Source organism: Amblyraja radiata, chromosome 21 (genome assembly GCF_010909765.2).
Source record: "Amblyraja radiata isolate CabotCenter1 chromosome 21, sAmbRad1.1.pri, whole genome shotgun sequence".
Classification (NCBI taxonomy): Eukaryota; Metazoa; Chordata; class Chondrichthyes; order Rajiformes; family Rajidae; genus Amblyraja; species Amblyraja radiata.
In genome coordinates this window covers 28,189,192-28,214,054 of record NC_045976.1, presented here as the reverse complement: position 1 = coordinate 28,214,054, position 24,863 = coordinate 28,189,192, and the positions used below count along the sequence as shown (strand labels likewise).

The following is a 24,863-nucleotide window of genomic DNA, read 5'->3' as shown; positions in this document are numbered from 1 at the left end:
ACATCACCCAGCTATGATTGCTTCATAGATTATTTCAAAATAGGTAATTAATAGGGTTGGCAATAAATTAACTGTTTCAAATCTAAAGTTTTCCTCCCCTTATAAAAAATACATGTTTCCATAAGACCATGACGTAGGAGCAGAATTAGGCCATTCAGCCCATCGAGTCTACTCCGCCATTCAACCATGGCTGATCTATTTTCCCTCTCAACCCCATTCACATGCCTTCTCCTCGTCACCTTTAAAACACTTACTAATCAAGAACATACCAATCTCCGCCTTAAAAATACATAATGATTTGACCTCCACTGTCACCTGTGGCAATGAATTCCACACATTCATCATCCTCTGGTTAAAGAAATTCCTTCTCATCTCCATTTTAAAGATGCATCCTTTTATTCTGAGGTTGTGCCCTCTGGTTCTAGACTCTCCCATTACTCGAAATGTACTTTCTGCATCCACTCTGCCTAGGCCTTTCTCATCTGGTAGGTTTCAATGAGATTCCCCCTCATCCTTCTAAACTCCTACGAGTACAGGCTCAGAGCCTTCAAACGCTCCTCATACGTTAAACCAATCATCCTCGGGATCATGCTCATAAACATCCTCTGTACCCTCTCTAAAGCTAGCACATCCTTCCTCAGATATGGGCCAAAAACTGCTCAGATTATTCCAAATGTGGTTTCACCAGTGACTGATAAAGGGCCTGTCCCACTATACGAGCTTCCCCAAGAGCTCTCCCGAGTTTAAAAAAAATCAAACTCGTGGTAAGTACGTAGAATGTATGTAGATGGTACGTCGGAGCTCGGGACGTCTCTTAGCGGCTCGTAACGCCAACGGCAGGCACTCGGGAAACGCGGTAAGCTCGTGAAGTGTTTTCAACATATTGAAAAATGTCCATGAGAGCCCCGAGTACCTACGAGTGGCTATTACCGTAATTTTCCGAGTTAGAATCGGGAAACTCGGGAGAACTCTTGAATTACCTCGTACAGTGGTACAGGCCCTTAAAGCTTCTGTGATTTTATATTCTAGTCCCCTCAAAATGAATGCTAACTGTGCATTTGCCTTCTTTGCCACTGACTCAATCTGCAAATTAACCTTGTGGGAGCACCAGCACTCCCAAGTCCCTTTACCAGAGGAAAGTAATCTACGCCTTTATTCCTTCTCCCAAAGTGCATGACTATACATATTGCTACACTGTATTCCACTTGCCACTTCTTTGCCCACTCTTCCTACCTCCACAAGTCCTTCTGCAGCCTCCCTGCTTCTCAACGCTAACTGCCCCATCACCGATCTTCATATCGTGGGTACCACCAGAGGCGCCGCACGATTGGCAGCCCCACCAACAGTCTGTCTGTTTTTTTGTCTTTTTGTTTAATTTTTAGTGTGTGTTAATTTTGTATAAATGTTCTCTGGTTTATTTTATGTGGGGGGAAGGGGGAGGGGGTCGGGTGAAACTTATTTTCAGTTTCTTACCTTGCCAGAGATGCGATTAATTTTCGGGTCTCATCTCCAGTCGCTCTGCGGCCTACCATCGATGGAGCTGGAGGCCTCCTCGGAATGACTTAAGCCCTACCGCGGGGCGTGGACTTAACATCGGAGCTGATCCCTTGCCTGGGATCGCTCCAACCGCAGCCTGCGGACTTACCATCAAGAGCTCGCAATCTTGGGCGAGGCCGAATTGGGAAGCTCCAATGACGCAGAGGCTTGTCCAGCCTAGACCTGGGGTCAGATCACCGGCGCGGGGGAGCTGACATGCCCCCGATGCAGGTGCTGATCGCCCCGATGCGGAGAGACTAAATGCCACCGGCTACGGGAGTCAAGATCGTCCCGTCAACGGAGGGCTCGAGGCCCCCGATTGTGGGAGAGCATAGAAGGGAAGAGATTTGAACTTTTTTTTCGCCTTCCATCACAGTGAGGAATGTGGAGGAGACACTGTGGTGGATGTTTATGTTAAAATATATTTTGTGTTGTTCCATTGCTTTTTATTTGTATGACTGACTTGGCAAATGAAATTCCTCGTATGTTGCAAAACATACTTGGCTAATAAAGTATTATTGTGATTGTGATAGTGATTGTGTGCAAACCTTGCCACAAAGCCATCAATTCACTCATCCAGATCATGAAAAGACAACGTGAAAGGAAGCGGACCCAACACTAGTTGCCAATCAGAAAAGACCCCCTTTATTCCCACTTTTTGCCTTCTGCCAGTCAGCCAATCTTCCATCCATGCTAGTACCTTGCCTCCAATACCATAGGTATTATTGCATTAGAGGCAAAAGTTATCCTGTATAATTTTTTTTAACCTACCTACAAAAATTAAGTTCTCTCCAAGCCCACAATGAAACAACTCTAATATAAACATGCAAAAGTCTGCAGATGCTGAAATCTGGAGCAAAAATTAAAGGCGAGCTGCTGGAGGACATCAGTGGGTCGGACAGCAGCTATGGAGGGAAATAGGCAGTTGATGTTTTGGGTTGACGCCTTTCATTTGGATTGCTGTTATTTCTTGGTGTGTAAGAGAACTGTTCTAAACAGGCAGAGAGAAAAAGGGGCAGAATGGGTGCGGGTTACCCGAAATTGGAGAATTTAATGTTCAGGTTGTTGGGTTGCAGACTATCCATGCGGAATACGAGTTGATGTTCCTCGAGTTTGTGTTTGACCTCATCCAGGCAATGGAGGTGGCCAAAGATTTAAGGGTCAGTGTGGGATTTGGAAGAAGAAATAAAATGGCTGGCAACCAGGAGATCCAGATGACCACAGTGGACAGGGTGTGGGTGCTCAAGGGAGCTGCTGCCTGGTCTGTGTTGAGTCTCTCTGATATAGAGGAGGCCACATTGTCCAGGTGAAGGGCCTAGATCTGTGCAATTCCCTCCACAGACGCTACCCAATCTCCAATATAGTATTTGGTACCAGAATCACCAGACTAAAACAATGTCCAGTATTTTGCAGGAAGTTCCACACAGTGTCATTTTGCTATTGAATAACTTGTAACATAATGGGAAGTGATCTTCCCAAATGATACTCCTGGGAATAACGAAGAAATAATTCATCACAAGGCAAAACAAGTTCTGCCTACAAAAATAACGACACTGGGCAAAGTGCCCTACCACCTAGCCAGCTGTCAAGGCAGTCAAATACTGCTACTAAATTAGTAGCTGCTGCTACTGCTACCGGAGGAAATAAGGGGAGGGAAGACGAAACTATAAATGTAACACCCTGATGCTTGAAATATGATGCTGGCAACTGTAAAACTTCATGGAAGAAAATACATGCAAAGAAAATGTGTAGATTTGATTAAATAATGCAACACTACAAACCTGCAGGAGATAACCGACAGTAAAATTAATCTCAAAATGTATGATCAATGCAGCCTGGTTCCATACAATTTGATCTTTCCCATTTTACATAGTTGGAGCAACAATTTGGTCAAATATAAACAATCAATGTGGACTTACAAGTTGCAACAGTACCACTGGATTTTTCCCTTCCCTTTGCCTACCACACAACCCAAATGGCCCCCCAAAAGGTACAAGGCAGACAATCCCAAGAGGGACTTTCTGGCACCAAAAAACCAAATGAATACTTAGCTGGGAATATTCGAGCTAGCTCTTGGCAAAGTCACAACAACAGTCAGGACTACAGTTTTAGTAGCGCTTTCGTAATAAATCACCACTTATAAGTCATAACCAACAAATGAGTAATATTTCTTCTACAAAAAAAGCAAAAGAAAAATGCGATCGTTCCATGCAAGCGCACATTAGGATCTATTTTTGAATTAGCCTTTTCTTTGATAGACCCAATTAACAAAGAACAAAGAGCCATTCTCCTCAGTGCTAAACTGTGACTTGCTTTGATTTACATCCAAATTTGTTCAATGTGTAATTTCACCCTGCAGTGATTTTTTTAAACATAAACAGCTAAGCTAGATCAATGAACTGACCACATTTTTTGTTTATTCATGAACTTGTTTCAAACCAAAGCCTTACACATACTGATCTCTTAACTCTCACAATGCTGGTATTTAACATTGCAAATACACTCATGTACTTTAAAAGCAATGTTTTCTATTGTATGTTTACAATTAGCTTCAAGTTATAGATAAATATAGATTATATATTTCTCTATAACAAGGAATGTTTTCTTTGATTTGAAAAATGGAAAAGGAATCACTTTACATGGCTTCCAGCAATATAGTATTTCCCTACCATAGCCTTTGTGATAAAACTTTAAAAATCAAAAAGGGTTTATTCCCCTTATGCTATCCCCATGCTATTTCCAAAGTACAGCATAGTAGTACTGAAGATGCTTTGTGATGGTTCTCCGTCTTGTTTATATTTCATGCAAAATTCCACAAGGCATAGGTCTTCTGACATGCATGCTTAAGAACCAAATAAGTAATGCTTTGAGCCTTTCAAATGTTCTCAGTTTCCATCTCTGCAGCTTACATTTTTAAATTGTGACAGAAATACTCTCTACTCACTCCTAACAAACGTTAACCAGATCTCTTGCTTGTTACCGGCCGAAGTTGTGCATTATCTTTTGCCTATGTATTTGTAATGTTGCATTCTAAAAATCCAAATAGAATTTGAAACTCAGAACATTTACATGATTTTACAAGGTATTTTTATAACCATGAGCAAGGCAGTGATTATTTTATAAACAATTGGCAGTTTTTAAGATATAATTGAACTGTTTCCTGGCCAACTACCCCTTAACCTAGTAACTCTAACATATGTTACAACTGTTCCGGTCCTCTGTTCCAAATCTGTTAACAGAATGAACAGGACATGCAACCCAAAAGCAGTGGGGGGGGGGGGGGTTGCGGAGTGGATGCAGGTGATGAGAGAACAAAAGAATGTGGATTCATCCTCAGCACCTGTTGTCTTGGTTTATATCCAATTTTTCTAGAGAGGCTTATATATTGATTTTGTGACAGTAAAGATAAGGAACCTCCCTGTCCAAATTGTGAAAGTCTCTGCAGGAGACATTGTGACCACTGAAAGGAAGTGACAATAGTTATCTGAGGCCGTCTGCTGTTTGAAGTAGTGTTTCCAAAGAAGGTGCTGCAACATAATGATTAATTGTATTGAGGGGCAAATAGTGAAGTAATATAGATTCATAGAGTCATGCAGCATGGAAACAGGCCCTTCGGCCCAACTAGTCCAACCAAAATGCCCCATCTACTCTAGTCCCTCCTACCTGTGTTTAGCCCATATTCCCCTAAACCTTTCCTATCTCTGTACCTGTCTGAATGGCTTTTGAATATTGTTATAGAGCTAACCTCAATTAACTCCTCTGGCACTTCTTCCATGTACCCCCTGTGGAAAAAGTTGCCCCTCCGGTTCCGATTAAGATTTCCCCTCTCACCATCAACCTTGACTCCCCTACTTTGGAGAAATGTCTGGGCATTTGCCCCATTTACTCCCCTCATGATTTTATCTCTAAGACCACCCCTCAATATCCAAGGCATAAAGATTATGCCTGCCCTAACTCTCGCACTCGAGTACTGGAAACATCCTTTAAAATCTTTTATGCATTCTTTCTGGCTTAATAATAACCTTCCTGTGGCAGGATGAACTATTTACAATACTTCAAATATAGTCCCCCACCAACATGTGGTATAACTGTAACATAACATCCCAACTTCTTGACTCAATATCCTGAATAAATGCCAATACAGGGCTGCCAACATTGGGTGAGACTTGAGAGTGAGAAATTGCGAGGGAGCATAGCGTCCGAGGGGGGGGGGGGGGGGGAGGGGGGAGGGGGGGAGGGGGGGAGGGGGGGGAGGGGGGAGGGGGGGGAGGGGGGGAGGGGGGGGGGAGAGGGGGGGAGGGGGGTGCCCCCCCTCCCATGGTAGAGAGCTTTCACATTTTTCAGCTTGAAATTGTGCAATCAGGTGCATACTGCAGCGAGTCTTTTAACTTACACTTGAATGCAACATTTATGCTTTAAATTGGATTAGGTATGAATAAGGTTAGGCTAAATTACATTCCTAATTACTAGAGCCAGGATGTTTAGGCACTAAAAAATTCTGAAATGGGCAGGCAAAAAGGCATAAAATTCCAAAAAAGGCACGAAAAAGGCATTTATTGACAAAAAGGGCATAACAAGGCATGTATTTCCACCACCAAAATATGGTTAAAAATGATAATTTAAAAGATATTCTACATTAAATGACCAAAGTTTCCTGGTTGCGCATAATTACTAGCATTTGTTTCAAATTATCTGATGTTAAACTATGCCATCTGTCAGGCAGAATATGCTTCAGTTGTGAAAAACTTCTTTCTACCTTAGCTGAGGTCACTGGTGCATACCCAAAACAAGCTACAGACTCTATATTCATGTTGATATCTAGTGCATCACAACTACCTTTGAGAACTTTAGCTATGTTTTGTATTTCTTCAAGATCTTTGTTAGCTAAAATCACTCTCTCACATTTTCCTTGTATGTCTTTATCTACATCAGCAGGAATTTTCCAGATATCGTCAGTTACTTTGTTGAAAACCTGCAAGTTATTCACTAATGTTTCGCCACGTCTCTCAAGGGATGTGATAGCTTGTGGGAAGTTTGCAAAATTGGAAGCAAATACTCCTTTGATGGTTAACCTGCCTCCAGTGTACCGATGACCACATTGGCAACATATCTACTCACACCATCGGTTGTCTCGTCTATTGAGATCCATATTTTGATGCATGCAACTCCATCTCTAATTTTCTGCACAACAATGTTGAAGTTGCTATTAACATAATTTTTTCCTAATGATGACTCGCTTGGTATACATACCTCAGTGTATTTCTCTTTAAAAACCATGTGAGAGGTTTGTTTTCCAATTTCCACACTGGAATTCCAGCATCAATGAATGCCTTGCACACATCACTCGAAAACTCAAGTTTGCGACTGGATCCAGCAGTAAATGTGGTGTGGAGACAAGCTTGGGTATTTTGCTTGTGTAGTCCCAGCGGTATCAACATTGACTTCTCTAATTTTAAATAACCCTTTTGTTTTCCCTCCTCCCCCTGACCCTTCCCAGCTCTCCTTCTAGTCCTGTCTCCGCATCTTCCTTTATTTTTCCTGCCCCTCTCCCCACATCAGTCTGAAGAAGGATCTCGACACGAAACGTTGTCTATTCCTTCTCTCCATAGATGCTGTCTCACCCGCTGAGTTTCTCCAGCATTTTTTGTCTACCTTCAATTTTTCCAGCATCTCAAGATCAAGAGACATTTATTGTCACATGCACCAATTGGTACAGTGAAATTTGGGGTCACCATACAGCCATACAAATAAAAAAAGAACAAAACACGATCGTATTTTAACATAAACATCCCCTGCACAGCGGAATCGAAGTTTCCTACTATGAGGGAAGGCCCAAAGTTCAGTCATCCTCCTCTTTGAAGTTCTTTGATGTACACCCGTGGTCGGGGCCTCCCGAGCCCTCCGCAGCCCTCCAAAGTCGCCACTACAGGTGGCCCGATGCTCAGGCCCTCTCACCGGGATGATGGAACTCTGACGTCGGAACGGGAGAACAACTTCAGCGGCTTGGACTTCCAAATCAGCCACTTCCTACCGGAGTCCACGGCTCCCGAAGTCCACAGGCCGCATCGAGCGGAGACCCACGCTGGCGGCCCTCGGCAAAGGGCCCAAGGTTACCGCGATGTTGAAGTCAGCACTGTCTGCGCTGGAAGTTCTTCAAACCACAGCCCCGCGATGTTGTTGCAGCAGGCCCCGCACTCAGGAGCTTCAAACAGCAATCCCAGATGAGGCGCCTGCTCCGCAATGTATCCAGCGCTGCGCCGCCACTGCTGGAGCTCTGGTCAGGTCCCGGCAGGAAAGGCCGCGCCAATCCAGTTGGTTGGCCGCGAGAAGGGTTCGAGGACGCGACTCGGAGAATAATCACATCCTCACCAGGAGGCGACTGGGAGAGTTTCCCCCGTACCCTACCCCCCTCCCCCACATAGAAAAACTAAAGAGACCTCCTCAACATACTTTTAAACAAACTAAAAAATTAAAAAAATTATTTAAAAAAAGGAAAACGGACAGACTGTAGGCAGAGGCAGCCTTCATGCGGCACCCCTAGTGGTATCATGATTCTGCAGTTCTTTCTTAAATAGAGCTTGGAGAAAGCTGAACCAGTGGGCAGCGGCACGAACGAATGTACGACCGACGGTGGCGCCCCCCGGTTTTGCCCCAGTGGTGTAAATAATAATAACATTCATATTAACATGTTAACAGAGAAAACGTCATTGTAATCACGGAACAATTAGAGAAAATAGCACGGCCTTTTAGCAAAACAGCAAAAAAAGGCTGATTTAGGCACTCGGTCATGAAAAAGGCATTATCTTGGTGAAATCATCAAAAATGGCACGAACAGGCACTTACGGCAAAATCCTGGCTCTACTAATTACATTCCCCAGTAGAGCCAGGCTCTGATCAACAGGTGCAGCACATGAATATATATATATATATATATAAAAGAGAAACAAGGCAAGAGTCTGACTTCCATCACTGTTCTGCACAAATAAATCAATCAACCTTACCCTTTGACTATAGAAACAAGACGAACATAATGCCACATATTCAATCATATATGGTTCAATGAAATTAAGATATATATGTAAAACATATATATGGAAACAGGCCCACCGTCCACACTGACCAGGAATCTATCATACACCAGTTCCATCCTACACGCCAGGGACAATTTACAGAAGCCAATTAACCTACAAACCTGCACTTCTTTCGGATGTGGGAGAAACCGTAATATCCAGAGAAAACTGATGTGGTAGTAAGGCAGCAACTCTACTGCTGTGCCACCCCATTAAATTATTTTTTCTGTATTACATTTATTATGATGTCACGTCAATAAAGATGAACACATGATTCTGATTTCTGCCCTTAGTTGGATAACACACATCTCCAGTCATTGTTTTTTATGGCTGGTTTTCAACCTCTTCAGTCTAAAGGTCTCGACCAGAAACATCACCCATTCTTTCTCTCCAGAGATGCTGCCTGAGCACCCCAGGAAAACCCATGCAGTCACAGCGAGAACGAACAAACTCCGTACAGACAGCACCCGTAATCGGAATCAAACCTGGGGCTTTGGCACTACAAGGCAGCAACTACCGCTGTGCCATTGTGTCGCCCTATGCTGCCGCCTCATTACGATGAGGATTTTCACTTTGCGGGTACAAACTGTGTCAATCACCCAGATAGGTAGTGGTAGGAAATAAAATGTATTTCTGTATTGCTCCGTTATGGAGGAATTTTCATTCCAGGAGGAGACTACTGAAGTCACCTACTGCCAAGCTCACCTTAAGGACCCACAACACGAGTACCTTAAAGATTTGATACCTTTCTATGATCGTAAACAGAGCAAGATCCTGTCAAGAATTATGACATTTTAGCAAGTTTCTGGATGTGCACTATTCCATGTTGTTTCACACTTCATTTCAGACAATTTCAACATTTTTTGTAAGAGAATCAGATTTGCTGTTACTGCTAAATAGTGCTAACATTATTTTTAGACTTAAGTTTCTCCTCAGCTGCACTTCCCAAAGCAAAATTTGAATGTTGTAAGGCCCCTTTCCTCTCAGACTACTGCCAGATACAAAGGAATTTTGCACTAGCACACTAATGAATTGTTCAAAATATTAAGAAAGAATTCCCTGGCTTTTTCCCTGCATGAATTTGCCACATCAGCAATGACAAACCAAAACTTAACTGTAGATGTTTTGTATTAATAAGTTTTAATGATTGCAGAAAAAAAAGCCTGCACATATTGTGTGCTTAAATCTATACTTTAATCGATATTTTGTTAACCAAATCCAAATCCAAATTCCATTTTTGTCACTACACACCACAATTAATTAGAAATTGTTTGTATCTCAGCATTATACATGAACCATTGATGCTTAAAGTTTCAAATCGAAGGGTAGGAAGAAAAAATCCCATCTCACCTTCCAGGAAATTAAAATTATTTATATCTATAAAATAAATGATCTAATTTGTTTCTACCTGTGATGTAATATGAAAAAAAATGCATTAGATCCCAATTTTCCATTACCATTGGTTATTGCTAGAATAAAATCCTCACCATGAATGTTTCCAAGTTCAATATTCCCAATGGAAGAAGACAGATGTGAAGACTTGGCATAAATGTACTTTGTTTTTAATGTACCGTTGGTAGTGGAAATATTCATGGTTGTTCCTTGAAGTTTGTCAATTTCCACAACCTATAGTAAAAAAAAATGAAAGGTTTGAGCAGATGCAACTTAATTTTGACAAGAACACAAATCATTAATTTCTTACTTAATAAACAAATCAGCTTTTATCAAAAAAAAGATGTTCACTCTAATGCCATAAACATTCTTGTGTTATGCAATTCTAGGGCAAGTATATAATGCTCATTTATGCCAAAAAATTGCTTAATGAAATGCACAAGACAGATTAAAATCACTTATTCAGTACAGATTCACAATTTTCTTCTAGCTATTAAAAAAAACAATGGTGTGATAGTAAATTTTCCAGAGATCAAAATAATTGCCAAAAGGTACAATAGGTTTCTCTTGACTGCATGATAACGATTATAATGTAATGGCATTGGGAGAAGGTGTGTTTGTTCTCTTAATAATGAATAGAAGAATGAAGAGCAAGCTGATGACCAAAAACAAGAGTTAAAATGATTTTTAAATATTCTATCTATTCTGCATGCAATTAATTTTAGCTTTGGGACAGAGTGAGATGTACCCATGTTATAAAATGGTTATATGCTTAAGAATCAAATAAGTGGTTGTGCTACTGTGGACTAAACGGTTATTGCCCCTTGATGGGATATAAGCTACTTTTGTTGCATGATCTATTCTTGTCAGGAGTTAAAATATGCTAAGCATAAAGTAAATATAACTTTGAAATGAATCCCAGTACTTGTTTTCAGATTTAAAATTTTTTTTTTAAATGAGTCTTTTGTCTGAAATGGATGGTTTATTTTACTGCTTGTTTATCAGTCACCAACAGTGCATTGTAAAAATTATTAAATAAATAGGAAGAAATAAAATTTAACTTACACCTTTATTAGAGGTCTGAATATCTACATTTCCATGGATTGTTCCTAGACAGATCACATTTCCACCTCTGCTTTGCACTTTGACTTTATGGGCCTGGATAGTACAATGAACAAAAGAAAGCAAAACTTAGTTTCACCCAAGAATAAACATAAAATCTATATTAACACATCTATCACAAAATAACCCAAATTAAAATAATTTCTAGCTTTCCTCATACCATCAAGGTACAATTTTTTAAAACATCAATGGTGGTTGCATTCAGCAATTTAAAACCATAACATGACCCAAAATTGACATGTATAAAACTTGAGAGAAATTAGAACATCAAGTGTTGATTCATCATCCCATTAATCAGTAGGCTACACAAATTTGGGACTTGGCTACACAAACTCTCTTGACTTGGACTTAAGCAAAAAAGGGTTATCGGGAAAAAAGAGCTACCTTAAATTTAGTTGCGTCCGGTTGGGTAACTATGGTAGGGTGAAGACTATTCCATGCTGTAATTGTGCGGGGGAACTCCATGGAGCAGCCAGCATCTCTGGATAGAAGACATTGAGTGGCGTTTTGGGTAGACCTTTCTTTAGTCCCTCTGGTTTTAGTGATTTTAGTTTAATTTAAAGATATGGCATGGAAACAGGCCCTTCGGCCCACCGAGTCCACGCTGACCACCGATCACCCATACACTAGTTCTATCCCACACATTAGCGACGTGTCAAGAGTGTTCTATTCTCTCACATCCCAGTTAGAACAATGAAACCCTTACTTGCAGCAGCACAACAGAATATGTAAACAATGTTATAAACAAGAAAACAACAGTGTATATTTATATATGAATATATAACTATATAACAATTTCCCTCCTGGGATTAATAAAGTTCTATCATATAGTATCGTGTGTGTAGGAAGCAACTGTAGATGCTGGTCTAAACCAAAGATGGACACAAAAAGCTGGAGTAACACAACAGGTCAGACAGAATCTCTGGACAAAAGGAAATATTACATTTTGGGTTGGGTCTGAAAAAGGTTCCTGCACACCTTTGGAATGTAGAAGGAAACAAGAGCACCCGGTGAAAACACATACGATCAAAGGGAAAAGGAGCAAACCATACAGACTGCACCCATATTCAGGATCAATTCCAGGTCTCTGGCACTTTTAGGCAGCAACTTTATGGCCAATGTACTGCCCCATAGTCTTGAACTGAATTAAAACATACAGTTGCTGTAAAGGGGGACATAGTGTGACAGAGATTTAAGACTGAAAATGGATAGTATCTTTTTTTTTTAGTAACCAAAGTTATCAACATATAATTTTTTGTGTGTTGGGAAACAAAATATAGTGGCACAGCTGGTAGACTTCCTGCCCCACACACCAGAGATCTGTGTTCGATCCTGTCCTCGGGCACTGTCTGTGTTGAATTTGCACATTCTCCCTGCAAGCGTGTGGGTTTCCTCCCACATCCCAAAGACGCATTGGCTTTGTAGGTTAACTTGTCTCTGTAAAATTGCCCCTAATGTGTAGGGAGTGGGTGAGGAATGTGGGATAACAGAACTTGTGTGAATGGGTGGTAGACAAAAAAACTGGAGAAAATCAGTGTGAGGCAGCATCTATGGAGCAAAGGAATAGGCGACGTTTCAGGTCGAGGCCCTTCTTCAGACTGATGTCGGGGGTGGGGTCGGGAAAAATAAACGAAGAGGCAGAGACAGTGGGTGAGCTGGGAATAGGAACGGAAGGAGGGAGAAAGCAAGGACAACCTGAAATTGGAGAAGCCAATGTTCATACCGCTGAGGTGTAAAGCAAAATATGAGGTGCTGTTCCTCCAATTTGCGGTGGGCCTCACTCTGGCCATGGAAGAGGCCCAGGACAGAAAGGTCGGATTCGGAATGGGAGGGGGAGTTGAAGTGCTGGGTCACTGGCAGATCAGGTAGGTTATTGCGAACTGAGTGGAGGTTATTGCGAACTGAATGGAGGCGAAGCAATCGCCAAGCCTGCGCTTGGTCTCACCGAGGTTGATCATACGCTGAATAATCCAACCACATTTTTGTTTGGAAGAGGAAAGAAATAATAGAAATTGCATTCATTGCAACGTGTAAAATGAGTTGAGATACTGTATTATAATTATGCTGCATGTCATTGTGGTATATATCATGTCTTGATTGGTGAATATGTTTAGTTTGTGACTTTATTTAAAGCAGAAATAATATGTGAATGCTTCATTGAGCATAATTCCGACTGGTAACTACGCACTTTGTCCGAGCACATTATCGCACGCGTCATGCAAGCAGTCTTAAATGACCACTTAAACTGTCATTTGGAAACTAAAAAGCTGCCTAGATTGCCCGGCTGGAAACAGGGAAAAAAAAGTGAGAGCTCCGTGTGAGATTGTGCAGATTCCACAGATTTTGGATTAAATCACTGGACCAAGATCCAAGATGGTGCCGGAGCATGGTGACTCTTTGCATACCAGTTCCAGAAGAGGATCTGCTAACATCTATTACAATATTTCACTCTTTTAAATCTTTATTTTTTGCACTACAAGTTGTACCCTTTATCCTCTATCAGTGTGCTGTTGACAGCTTCATTGTATTCATGTATAGGCTTTTCTTTGACAGGGTAGCACACAAACAAAAGCTTTTCCCTGTATCTCATGACACGCGACTATCTATACTATTACTAAAACTCTCATCTTGACCACTTCCGGTCTACGTGGTAAATGCATTTTAGTAAAAATGCTACCCTATATCGCTATGATTTTTTCGCCATTTTACTCACCGTTCTCCTCCGCTCCAAGCACCCCAAGGTTTGTTCCAATCGGTGAAATAATAGAAAAGTTATGAATGGTTAACAAAATCATGAGATCAGCAGATTGGTCTTCTCGCCTGTCAGTCACCATGAAGGTTAAGCCCCTTCGGGGGGCCAGGAGAATAAAGCCCCAGAGGCCGGACGTGAATCAGTCAGCCCGGAAGACTGTGAGAGTTGAGTCCAGAACTGTGAGTCTACGCCGTGCTGAGTGACTGAACTGTGAGTTTATGTCGTGAGTGACTGAACTGTGAGTCTACGGCGTGCTGAGTCCAGAGGTCGCGCTCATTCCGGAAGTCCAGCTGAGTGCAGAGGTCATGCTCATTCTGGAAGTCCCGCTCAGTCCAGAGTTCGCGCTCATTCCGGAAGTCCCGCTCAGTACAGAGGTCGCGCTCACTCGGAAGTTGGGCGTGAGTAGATTCAAGAGAGTTTTACTGTCATATATGTCCCGGATGAGTGTGTGTGTGTGTGTGTGTGTGTGTGTGTGTGTGTGTGTGAGATGGAGGGTGCATGTGTGTGTGTGAGATGGAGGGTGCGTGTGCGTGTGTGTGTGTGTGTGTGTGTGTGTGTGTGTGAGAGATGGAGGGTGCATGTGTGTGTGTGTGTGAGATGGAGGGTGCGTGTGTGTGTGTGTGTGTGTGTGTGTGGGTGTGTGTGTGTGTGTGAGATGGAGTGTGTGTGTGTGTGTGAGATGGAGGGTGCGTGTGCGAGATGGAGGGTGTGTGTGCGTATGTATGTGTGTGTGGGTGCGCCAGCCGTGAGTGAGTGAACTGCGAGCCCACCAGCCGTGAGTGAGTGAACTGCGAGCCCACCAGCCGTGTGAGTGAACTGCGAGTCCACCAGCCGTGAGTGAGTGAACTGCGAGCCCACCAGCCGTGAGTGACTGAACGAGCCCACCAGCCATGAGTGAGTGAACTGTGAGTCCAAGAATCCATTCGGCCCACAATGTCCATTCTAGCCCTCTGGAAACCAGTCCCTTCAGCCCACAACACCCAGACTAGCGCTCCAGAAAGCCCCCCCCCCCCCCCCACTGGCCACCAATATTGGAATTGGTGGAGAAGTGGTATATTGCGTTGGGGGACCAGCCCTCCCGTGTGAGGATGGGACCCAATGGGTCCCACTTAGTCCAGTAATAAACTAAAAGTTTATCGTGCAGCAGCAGCAGCATTAACTGCTGTGCCATGTGCCAACCTAAAGCCATTTACAAAGTTCAAGATTGTGAAATACTAACAGTAAACGGGACTGGAAGTAGACAATTATACATGTGAAAAGTGTTTCGAAAAAAAATCTGTTAAAATACACAAACATTTAGTATCACAAACCCAAGAATTGCAAAGCAATAAACCCAAAGTAAACAGAAAGTTATAGAAAATAGAATTAATGTTTCAAATGGTCACCTTTTATAATATCCAACTTTTTAACATGCAAAAAAGAGGGAAAACCAACAGGAAACACCAGGAATGAAACAGAATGCAGGGGAGATTTTACTTCGGAGTCACGTGAGTGACTACGTGAAGAACCCTGCCAGGACGCATGCGTGTCATATCGCTACACACATTGCGAAACGTCAGACGCGGTGGAAGGACGTTCCCCCGCGGCGGCAGTTTAAAAGCCGCTAATTGCAGGTAAGCGTTTACACTGCGGTCTTTTTTGTTCCCATTTTCCAACTACAGGTAGGAAAATGGAGAAAACAAAGAAGACTAGGGCTGCGACAAAGCTGGTGAGGGAGGACCGCGGAGTAGCGGGAAGCCAGCAACAGCAGCTAACGGCACGGATCACCCGTAGTGGGATCAGCTGTGCCCGATGTCGCCTCCGCACCGGCCAAATCCACGCGGCAGGGCGGCAAGGCTAGACACAAAACCAACAAGGTCGTGGACTCAGAGGAGTCCGACTTTGAACCACCGCGGGCGGACAGCGACCGAGAGCGCTGGACCCGAATGGAGCGATGTATGGAGCATTTGCTCCAACGTGACAGACTCCGGGAGATGGAGTCGGGTCACTGTGGGCCCTATGGTAAACCCACAGCAGTACCTTTTCAAGGGCTGCACAGTGTTTCTACCTCATCGGAGGGGAGCACTGCGGGTCAGTGCTGGGCTGACCTGGAAGAGGGGTCCGCAGAAGAAAAGACAAGTGTGCATGGAGTGCAGGAAAAAGAGAACTTACTGGACATGGTGGCCAATTTTATACAGCCGGAACAGACTGGACAAAATCTGGAGCCAAAGCTTGCTGCCAGTATAGACTACATGTCTTTAAACCAGTTACAAGAGCAGGCTGTACTGGACACCACAGGAAGACACCTGGCACCGGGCAATTGCATATCTCTGAACGTTCCAATAGTTAACAACTGTATATGGAAACACATTGGAACAGGAGTCAGGAGTATGGATGTAAAATTGCAAAAAGTACTGAAAGTACTGACCGCAGGGATAACAGCATTTGCCCGTACAGTGGACGACAGGGAAATGTCCCAGGACCAACAAGATGCACTGGCACTATTTTGCAACACCCAGCATGAAATAAATAACATCAGGAAAAGTGCCATTTTAATTATTTTTATTAGAAGTACGGTAAATTACTATAATACACAACACATATATCTTTAATACATTTTTTGTACCGCTTCATTTTTTTGAGCTTTAAGAAAAAGATAGAAGTAAGGAAAGTAAAGAAAGTGCACAAGTCGTGAAGTGCAATAGAGTGTTGGGAAAAGAAAGCCCCTTAGAAAAGAAGTTAGAGAAGGAAGTAAAGTAAGAAAGTAGACCCTAGAAAAGAAAGAAAAAGAAAGTAGGAACAATCGCTCTATTATAACATTAAACTCCGCAGAAAGGGGACTACCAACCAAGTCTGTTTTTGTTGTTTTACCTCCCATTGCCAGGTCCTGATACCATTTATTTATTTATTTATTTTTAAAGTTACTATTGCACCTCATGTTTGTAATAGGTCCATAAACGTAGACCACGTCTTTTGGAATTGGTCTGCTTTACCTGCTAAGAGGAATCTCATCTCTTCCAGATGTAATGTTTCAAACATATTTGATGTCCACATTTTTATTGTTGGTGTGGGCGCATTTTTCCAGAATTTAAGTATGAGCTTTTTTCCCATTATTAGCCCGTAATTGAATAAATTCTTCTGATACACGTTTAATTCAGGGATACCTTCCGATATTCCAAAAATGATCCATTCTGGTTTTGGTACCAGTTTTATTTTAATTAATTTTGAAAAAATATCAAATATTCCATACCAGAATTTTTGGATTTTTGTACAAAAAACAAAAGAATGCGCTATGGTAGCTTCTTGACACAGACATTTATCACAGATTGGTGAAACATTAGGAAAGATTTTATTTAATTTAGTTTTTGAATAATATAGTCTATGTAATGTTTTGAATTGGATGAGCGTATGTCGTACGTTGATCGAACATTTATGCACCTGTAGTAAATGATTATCCCAGCTCTCTTTTGAAATTTTTATAGCTAATTCTTGTTCCCAGTCTCTTCTAATTCCATCTGTTGTGGGTATTTCTATGTTTAAAATGATATTATATAAGTACGATATTAGATTAGCTGATTCCGCCTTTGTCTTCATTGCTTCATCCAGTAAGTCGGAAGGCATATTATGATAGTCTTTTGTGTATTTTTTCAGATAATCACGAATTTGAGGATATTTAAAATATTGGTTATTTTTCAAATTATATTTCAGTTGTAGTTGTTGAAATGATAGTAATTTTCCCAATTCATACAGATCTTCGACCGTTTTGATTCCCATTCTTTCCCATTGTATAAATGATTTGTCTATGATTGATGGTTTAAACGATGGGTTATTGACTATTGGTATTGAGAGAGATAGGTTTCTTAATTTTAGATTCTGTTTTATTTGTTTCCATGTTCTAATTGTGCTATGTATAATTGGATTTTTATTATAATTTTTATTATTCAAATTTATTGGTGAGAGGATAATCGCTCCTATATTACTCGGGGAGCAGTCCCCTTTTTCCATTACAATCCAGTCCGCCTGCTGGGCAGAATTGTCCAGCAGGTGAATCATATTTTTAATATTTACTGCCCAATTATAATACATAAAGTTAGGGAGCGCTAGACCCCCCAACTCTTTTCGTTTATTAAGGTGTGCTCTTTGTATTCTATGGGATTTATAATCCCATATAAAATTTGTAATGTCTGAGTCCAATTTTTTGAAAAACTTTTTTGGGAGATATATAGGTATTGATTGAAATAGATATAGGATTGTGGTAAGAAAATCATTTTTATAGTGTTTATTCTGCCTATTAAGGACATCGGAAGTGTTTTCCAGAATTTAATCAAATTATTTAGTTTCTTAAGTAAGGGATTATAATTGGCTTTAAACATATCCTGGTAATTTCTAGTAATTTCAATTCCCAAATATTTGAATTTTTCTGTAGCTATTTTAAAGGGGAATTTCCTGAGGTGTGTTGAGTCTTTTGGTTTTATCGACATAATTTCACTTTTGTTCCAATTTATTCTATATCCTGAGAAGGATCCAAAGTCCTCAATTAAATTTAATATATTCGGTATACTAATTTGTGGTTTTGTGATGTACAGTAGTACATCATCGGCATATAGGGATATTTTGTTATTTGAATATTTTGTATTATAACCGTAAATATCCAGGTGTGTTCTTATTTTTTCCGCAAGGGGTTCAATTACCAAAGCAAATAACAGCGGAGATAATGAACAACCTTGTCTATTGCCCCTTGATAGTTCAAATTTCGAGGATAATATATTATTAGTTAGTATTCTAGCCGTAGGTTTGTTATATAATAGTTTTATCCATGCAATGAAGTTCTCTCCCAATTGGAATTTTTGCAATACTTTAATCATATAATCCCAGAACCTAAAATTTGCAGGACTGTGCAAACCTGGGACCACAAAACCACCCATACTCTTGTTCGGAGGCAACCTATCGAAGCAGGTAAAAGAGCTCGATGAGGAAGCAAAAACCTTGGGGTTAATAAAAGGAACACCAACAAAAACCCACTACAGCCAAAGACAGCATCCCTACGCACCCACCAGCAGAACTGGTGAAAGCTCGAAGGCACGGTATTTCAAACATGAGTCTTTTTTAGGCCATGGCCCAGGCCGGCCTTCTTGGAAGATGCGGGGAACCCCAACACCAACCAAACCGAAAAACCAGGCACCAGCGCAACAACAACAGCGGAAGAACTACAAAAAGAAGTAAACCTGCAACTGGTAACAATGGAGGTAGGTGGGTCTGGTTCCCTAAAAAATATGGAGAGCACGGAGGTTGGGGGGAGACTACACTGGTTTTTGAATGCATGGAGCATATTAACAACCGATACTTACATCTTAAGCAGTATCCAAGGATATACAATAGAGTTTATACACAAGTACAGCCCTCCAGTTCAACATATACCGAACCGAGTGTTCGTGCTCTCTGATAAAGAAAAATCAGAGGCACAAGCTGAACTGGAGCGGCTCTACATAAAAGGTGTAATTGAGATAACACAACACGAACCATTAGAATTCGTGTCCAATATTTTTACCAAAATCAAAAAAGATGGTGGTTGTCGCATCATTATCGATCTAACAAAATTGAATACATTTGTACAATATATTCACTTTAAAATGGAAACCTTTGTTACTGCTAAACAATTAATTTCCAAAGGTTATTTCATGGCCAGCATCGATTTAAAAGATGCTTACTATACAGTGCCTATACGAGGTGACCACAGATGTTACTTAAAATTCAACTGGATGGGACAACTTTGGCAGTATAAAGCACTGCCAAATGGGCTATCATCAGCCCCCAGGCTGTTCACAAAAATTTTAAAACCAGCCCTAGCATTTCTACGTAAACGTAAACACATGGTTATGGCATATTTAGATGACATACTCATTGTGGGCAAAACTTTGGAATTGGCCATACAGACTGTAACAGCCACAAAACAGCTATTTGAAAAACTGGGATTTATCATCCATCCAGTTAAATCTAAACCTACGCCGTCCACCACTATGGATTATTTGGGGTTCACCATTGACTCAGTTCACATGATGGTGACACTACCTAAGGGAAAGGCTAGAGATTTAATAGAGGCTTGCAATAACCTCATTGACATCAGAAAACCGTCCATCAGATTGGTAGCAAAAGTAATTGGTAAAATAGTGGCTGCTTTCCCAGCCACACAATTTGGACCTCTACATTACCAAAACTTACAGAGAGCAAAAATACAAGCGCTCAGCATTAATGCAGGTCACTTTGACAGACCTATGAGACTACCAATCCAAGCCAAAACGGAACTAATATGGTGGATAGACAACATTTGGCTTTGTTCAAACCCAATCATTGTCAGTAACCCTTCCATGGTACTACAATCTGATGCCAGTGCACTTGGGTGGGGAGCCACCAATACCATCACCAGCTGTGGAGGGAGATGGACTGCACAGGAGGCATCTTTCTTACTCACACTGGGCATAAACTACTTGGAAATGTTGGGTGTATTCCATGGCCACCCGACCCGTGAAGCTCACCTGACCCGCGGAGCTGGAGAACGCCACCCGACCCGTGGAGCTCACCTGACCCGCGGAGCTGGAGAACGCCACCCGACCCGTGGAGCTCACCTGACCCGCGGAGCTGGAGAACGCCACCCGACCCGTGGAGCTCACATGACCCGCGGAGCTGGAGACCGCCACCCGACCCGCTGGGCTGGAGAACGCCAGGTGAGCCCCGGGGTCGAGACCATCAGCAGAGCTGCGGGACTGTAGAACGCCTGCGGAGCCACGGAGACGCAGACGCGGAGCAACGGAGCGGCAGAACACCAGCGCGCACCAAGCCAGCTCAGCCGACCAGAAGCACCAACAGACGGCGACGCGTACGAAAGCACCGCCGGGGACGCAGAGGTGGGTTAAAGGCCAGGTTAGAGCTAGCCCCACACAGGGTGGCGATTCCTAGCCTTTTCCTCGCCAACGTGCGCTCACTAACAAACAAAATAGACGAACTCCGGCTAAGGATCACCTCCCACAACTGGATCAAAGACTGCAACATCCTGATCTTCATGGAAACTTGGCTCAACACCGACGTTCCTGACAGCGCCATCCAGCTAACGAGGCGTCATTTACTCCGAGCGGACAGGACATCAGACTCCGGTAAGACCAGAGGTGGGGGTCTGTGCATTTATGTAAATAAAGCATGGTGCACGGACTCCACCATCATCGAGAGTCACTGCTCAGCTAAACTTGAGTTCCTCTTGGTTAGATGCAGACCGTTCTATCTGCCCAGAGAGTTCACCTCCACTGTTGTGACTGCAGCCTATATCCCTCCTGATGCTAATGCCAAGCTTGCAATGAAAGAGCTGCATACTTCCATTAGCAATCAACAGACGCACAACCCCGAGGCAGCCTTCATTGTTGCGGGTGACTTCAATCACTCTAACCTGAAGACTGTACTCCCCAAATTCCACCAACATGTCTCCTTCCCCACTAGAGTAGACAAGACTCTGGACAAAGTCTACACCAACATGGCTGAATCTTACAAAGCCATCCCCCTCCCCCACCTTGGTCAGTCTGATCACGTCTCATTGTTCCTGCTCCCTAAGTACTCCCCACTCATCAGACGGGTTAAACCAACTGTGAGGACAGTTAAAGTCTGGTCAGAGGAAGCGGACTTCACATTTCAGCAGTGTTTTGGAAACACTGACTGGAAGGCGTTTGCAGCCCAGGCCACCCTTGACTCCCACACGGACATTGATTCCTACACATCCTCTATTCTGGACTTTATAAACTCCACCATCAATAGTGTCACCTCCCTCAAACAGGTGACCATATTCCCGAATCAGAAGCCATGGATGAACAGCAAGGTCAGGCTACTGCTGAAAGCACGGGACACCGCTTTCAGGTCAGGCGATGCTCGAGCCTACAGCTCATCCAGGGCTAACCTGAAGAGGGGCATCAAGAAGGCCAAGCACTGCCATAAGCTCAGGATTGAGGAGCACTTCAACAACAACTCCGACCCCCGACGCATGTGGCAAGGCATCCAGGCCATCACGGACTATAGACCCTCCAACACCACCCCCACATCCAGCGACGCCTCCTTCCTTGAGGAGCTTAATCACTTCTATGGCCGCTTCGACAGGGACAATCTAGAGACAGCCATCAAGGCTGTGCTCCCTGCCGATCACCAACCCCTCACACTCACCCCCTACGACGTATATGTGGCACTGAGTAGGACTAATGCACGTAAGGCTGCTGGCCCTGACGGCATCCCCGGGCGCGTCCTCAGGGCCTGTGCTGTGCAGCTGACAGACGTCTGGACTGACATCTTCAACCTGTCACTTGCCCAAGCAGTTGTCCCCACGTGCCTTAAAACCACCTCCATCGTGCCAGTGCCAAAACACTCCACTGCGGCAAGCCTCAACGACTTCCGCCCAGTTGCACTTACCCCCATCATCACCAAGTGCTTCGAGAGGCTGGTCCTGGCACACCTCAAAAGCTGCCTACCCCCCCACACTGGATCCCTATCAGTTTGCCTACCGCAAGAACAGGAGTACGGAGGATGCCATCTCAACGGCACTTCACTCCGCCCTTTCCCACCTCGACAACAGAGACACTTACGTAAGAATGCTGTTCATCGATTACAGCTCAGCATTCAACACCATTATACCATCTAAACTGATCACCAAACTCGGTAACCTGGGCATCGATCCCTCCCTCTGCAACTGGATACTGGACTTTCTAACCAACAGACCACAGTCTGTTAGGTTAGACAAGCACACCTCTTCAACCCTCACCCTGAACACTGGCGTTCCACAGGGCTGTGTGCTGAGCCCCCTCCTCTACTCCCTCTTCACCTATGACTGCACACCTGTACATGGTACTAACACCATCATCAAGTATGCAGATGATACAACGGTGATTGGCCTCATCAGCAACAACGATGAGTCGGCCTACAGGGAGGAGGTCCAGCACTTAGCAGCATGGTGCGCTGACAACAACCTGGCCCTTAACTCCAAGAAGACCAAGGAGCTCATTGTAGACTTCAGGAAGTCCAGGGGCGGCACGCACACCCCCATCCACATTAACGGGACGGAGGTGGAACGTGTTTCTAGCTTCAGGTTCCTGGGTGTTAACATCTCCGATGACCTCTCTTGGACCCACAATACCACAACTCTGATCAAGAAGGCTCACCAGCGTCTCTTCTTCCTGAGGAGACTGAAGAAGGTCCATCTGTCTCCTCAGATCCTGGTGAACTTCTACCGCTGCACCATCGAGAGCATCCTTACCAACTGTATCACAGTATGGTATGGCAACTGCTCTGTCTCCGACCGGAAGGCATTGCAGAGGGTGGTGAAAATTGCCCAACGCATCACCGGTTCCTCGCTCCCCTCCATTGAGTCTGTCCAAAGCAAGCGTTGTCTGCGGAGGGCGCTCAGCATCGCCAAGGACTGCTCTCACCCCAACCATGGACTGTTTACCCTCCTACCATCCGGGAGGCGCCACAGGTCTCTCCGTTGCCGGACCAGCAGGTCCAGGAACAGCTTCTTCCCGGCGGCTGTCACTCTACTCAACAACGTACCTCGGTAACTGCCAATCACCCCCCCCCCCCCCCGGACACTCCTCCCACAGGAAAAACACTATGTCTGTATATATGCTAATGTAAATATTTATTCTAATCATATGCTATGTCGCTCTTCTAGGGAGATGCTAAATGCATTTCGTTGTCTCTGTACTGTACACGGACAACGACAATTAAAGTTGAATCTGAATCTGAATCTGAATCTGATCTGGCCTAAAGTCATATTGTACTGGGTCATATCACCAGCATGTAACAAATAGACAATACCACCGTGGTAGCATACATTAACCACATGGGTGGAAACAAATCGATATCATGTGACAATCTGGCTAACTCAATTTGGCAATGGTGCATCCAAAGAGATATTTGGATATCAGCCACTTACCTACCAGGGAGACTAAATTTAGTGGCAGACACCAGGTCACGCAAATTTAATGAAAACACCGAATGGATGTTGAACAAAATAGTATTTGCTGATATTACAGCAAAATATGGAACACCAGATATCGATCTATTCGCATCCAGACTAAACAACCAGATGCCAAACTATGTTTCATGGGAACCAGACCCTGGGGCAGCAGCGACAGATGCATTTTCGCTGCATTGGGGGAAATTGTTTATTTATGCATTCCCTCCTTTCTGCCTCATCAGTCGGGTATTAAGGAAAATACAACAAGACTCTGCATCTGGTATTTTGGTAGTACCCGATTGGCCTACACAACCATGGTTCCCAGTGGTACAAAACATGGTGTTAGAACCATGTATTGCCATCCCACATAGACCAGACTTATTGCTACATCCCGTAACAGGGGATAGCCACCCATGCCATAAATATTTGAACCTATTAATTTGTAGAGTTTAAAAACACCACTTCTACAACTGGGACTAACGGACCGAACAGCGAACATGATCTTGGCGGCCCAAAGACAATCGACTAAAAAACAGTATCTGGTCTACATCAGGAAGTGGGAAATATACTGCCATAAAAACAACATCACCGACAGAAACATGAACATCCCGTCTGTTCTGGAATATCTGGCAGGCCTCCACTATGATGAGGGGCTCAGTTACAGTGCCATCAACAGCGCCAGAAGTGCCCTGTCGACTTACCTATGGCAAGGGACAGAGCGTTACTCTGTAGGGACTCACCCTCTGGTAACAAAGCTCATGAGGGGAATTTTTAATACTAATCCCCCAAAAACCAGGTACTCCCAAATTTGGGATGTAAGCATTGTCCTGAAGACGCTCAGAAACTGGTCTCCAGCATCAGCTCTGTCTCTACACAGACTGACTTTAAAAACAGTCATGTTAATGGCATTGGTCACGGCACAGAGGGTACAGTCACTGCATAAACTCAGACTGGACAACATGATTTCCTCATCTGACAATATTACGTTCCACATCTACGAGCTAGTAAAGCAGAACAGACAGGGATCAGC

The 24,863-nt window shown here is 43.3% G+C and overlaps 1 protein-coding gene across 5 annotated transcripts in view; it reads right to left on the bottom strand.

Moving 5' to 3' along the window:
• The window catches only part of fam185a (family with sequence similarity 185 member A), a 47,550-nt gene that overhangs the window by 12,591 nt on the left and 10,096 nt on the right, over positions 1–24,863 (bottom strand). For all 5 annotated transcript variants that reach the window (XR_004415224.1, XM_033039865.1, XM_033039863.1 and 2 more), the window contains exons 3-4: positions 11,064–11,156; positions 10,094–10,232 (exon numbers count right to left, since the gene is read on the bottom strand). Coding sequence is in view for 4 of the 5 variants with exons in the window: in XM_033039865.1 (XP_032895756.1) it covers positions 10,094–10,232; positions 11,064–11,156 (232 nt within the window). In the remaining variant the exon portion in view is untranslated. The remainder of the gene's footprint in view (positions 1–10,093; positions 10,233–11,063; positions 11,157–24,863) is intronic.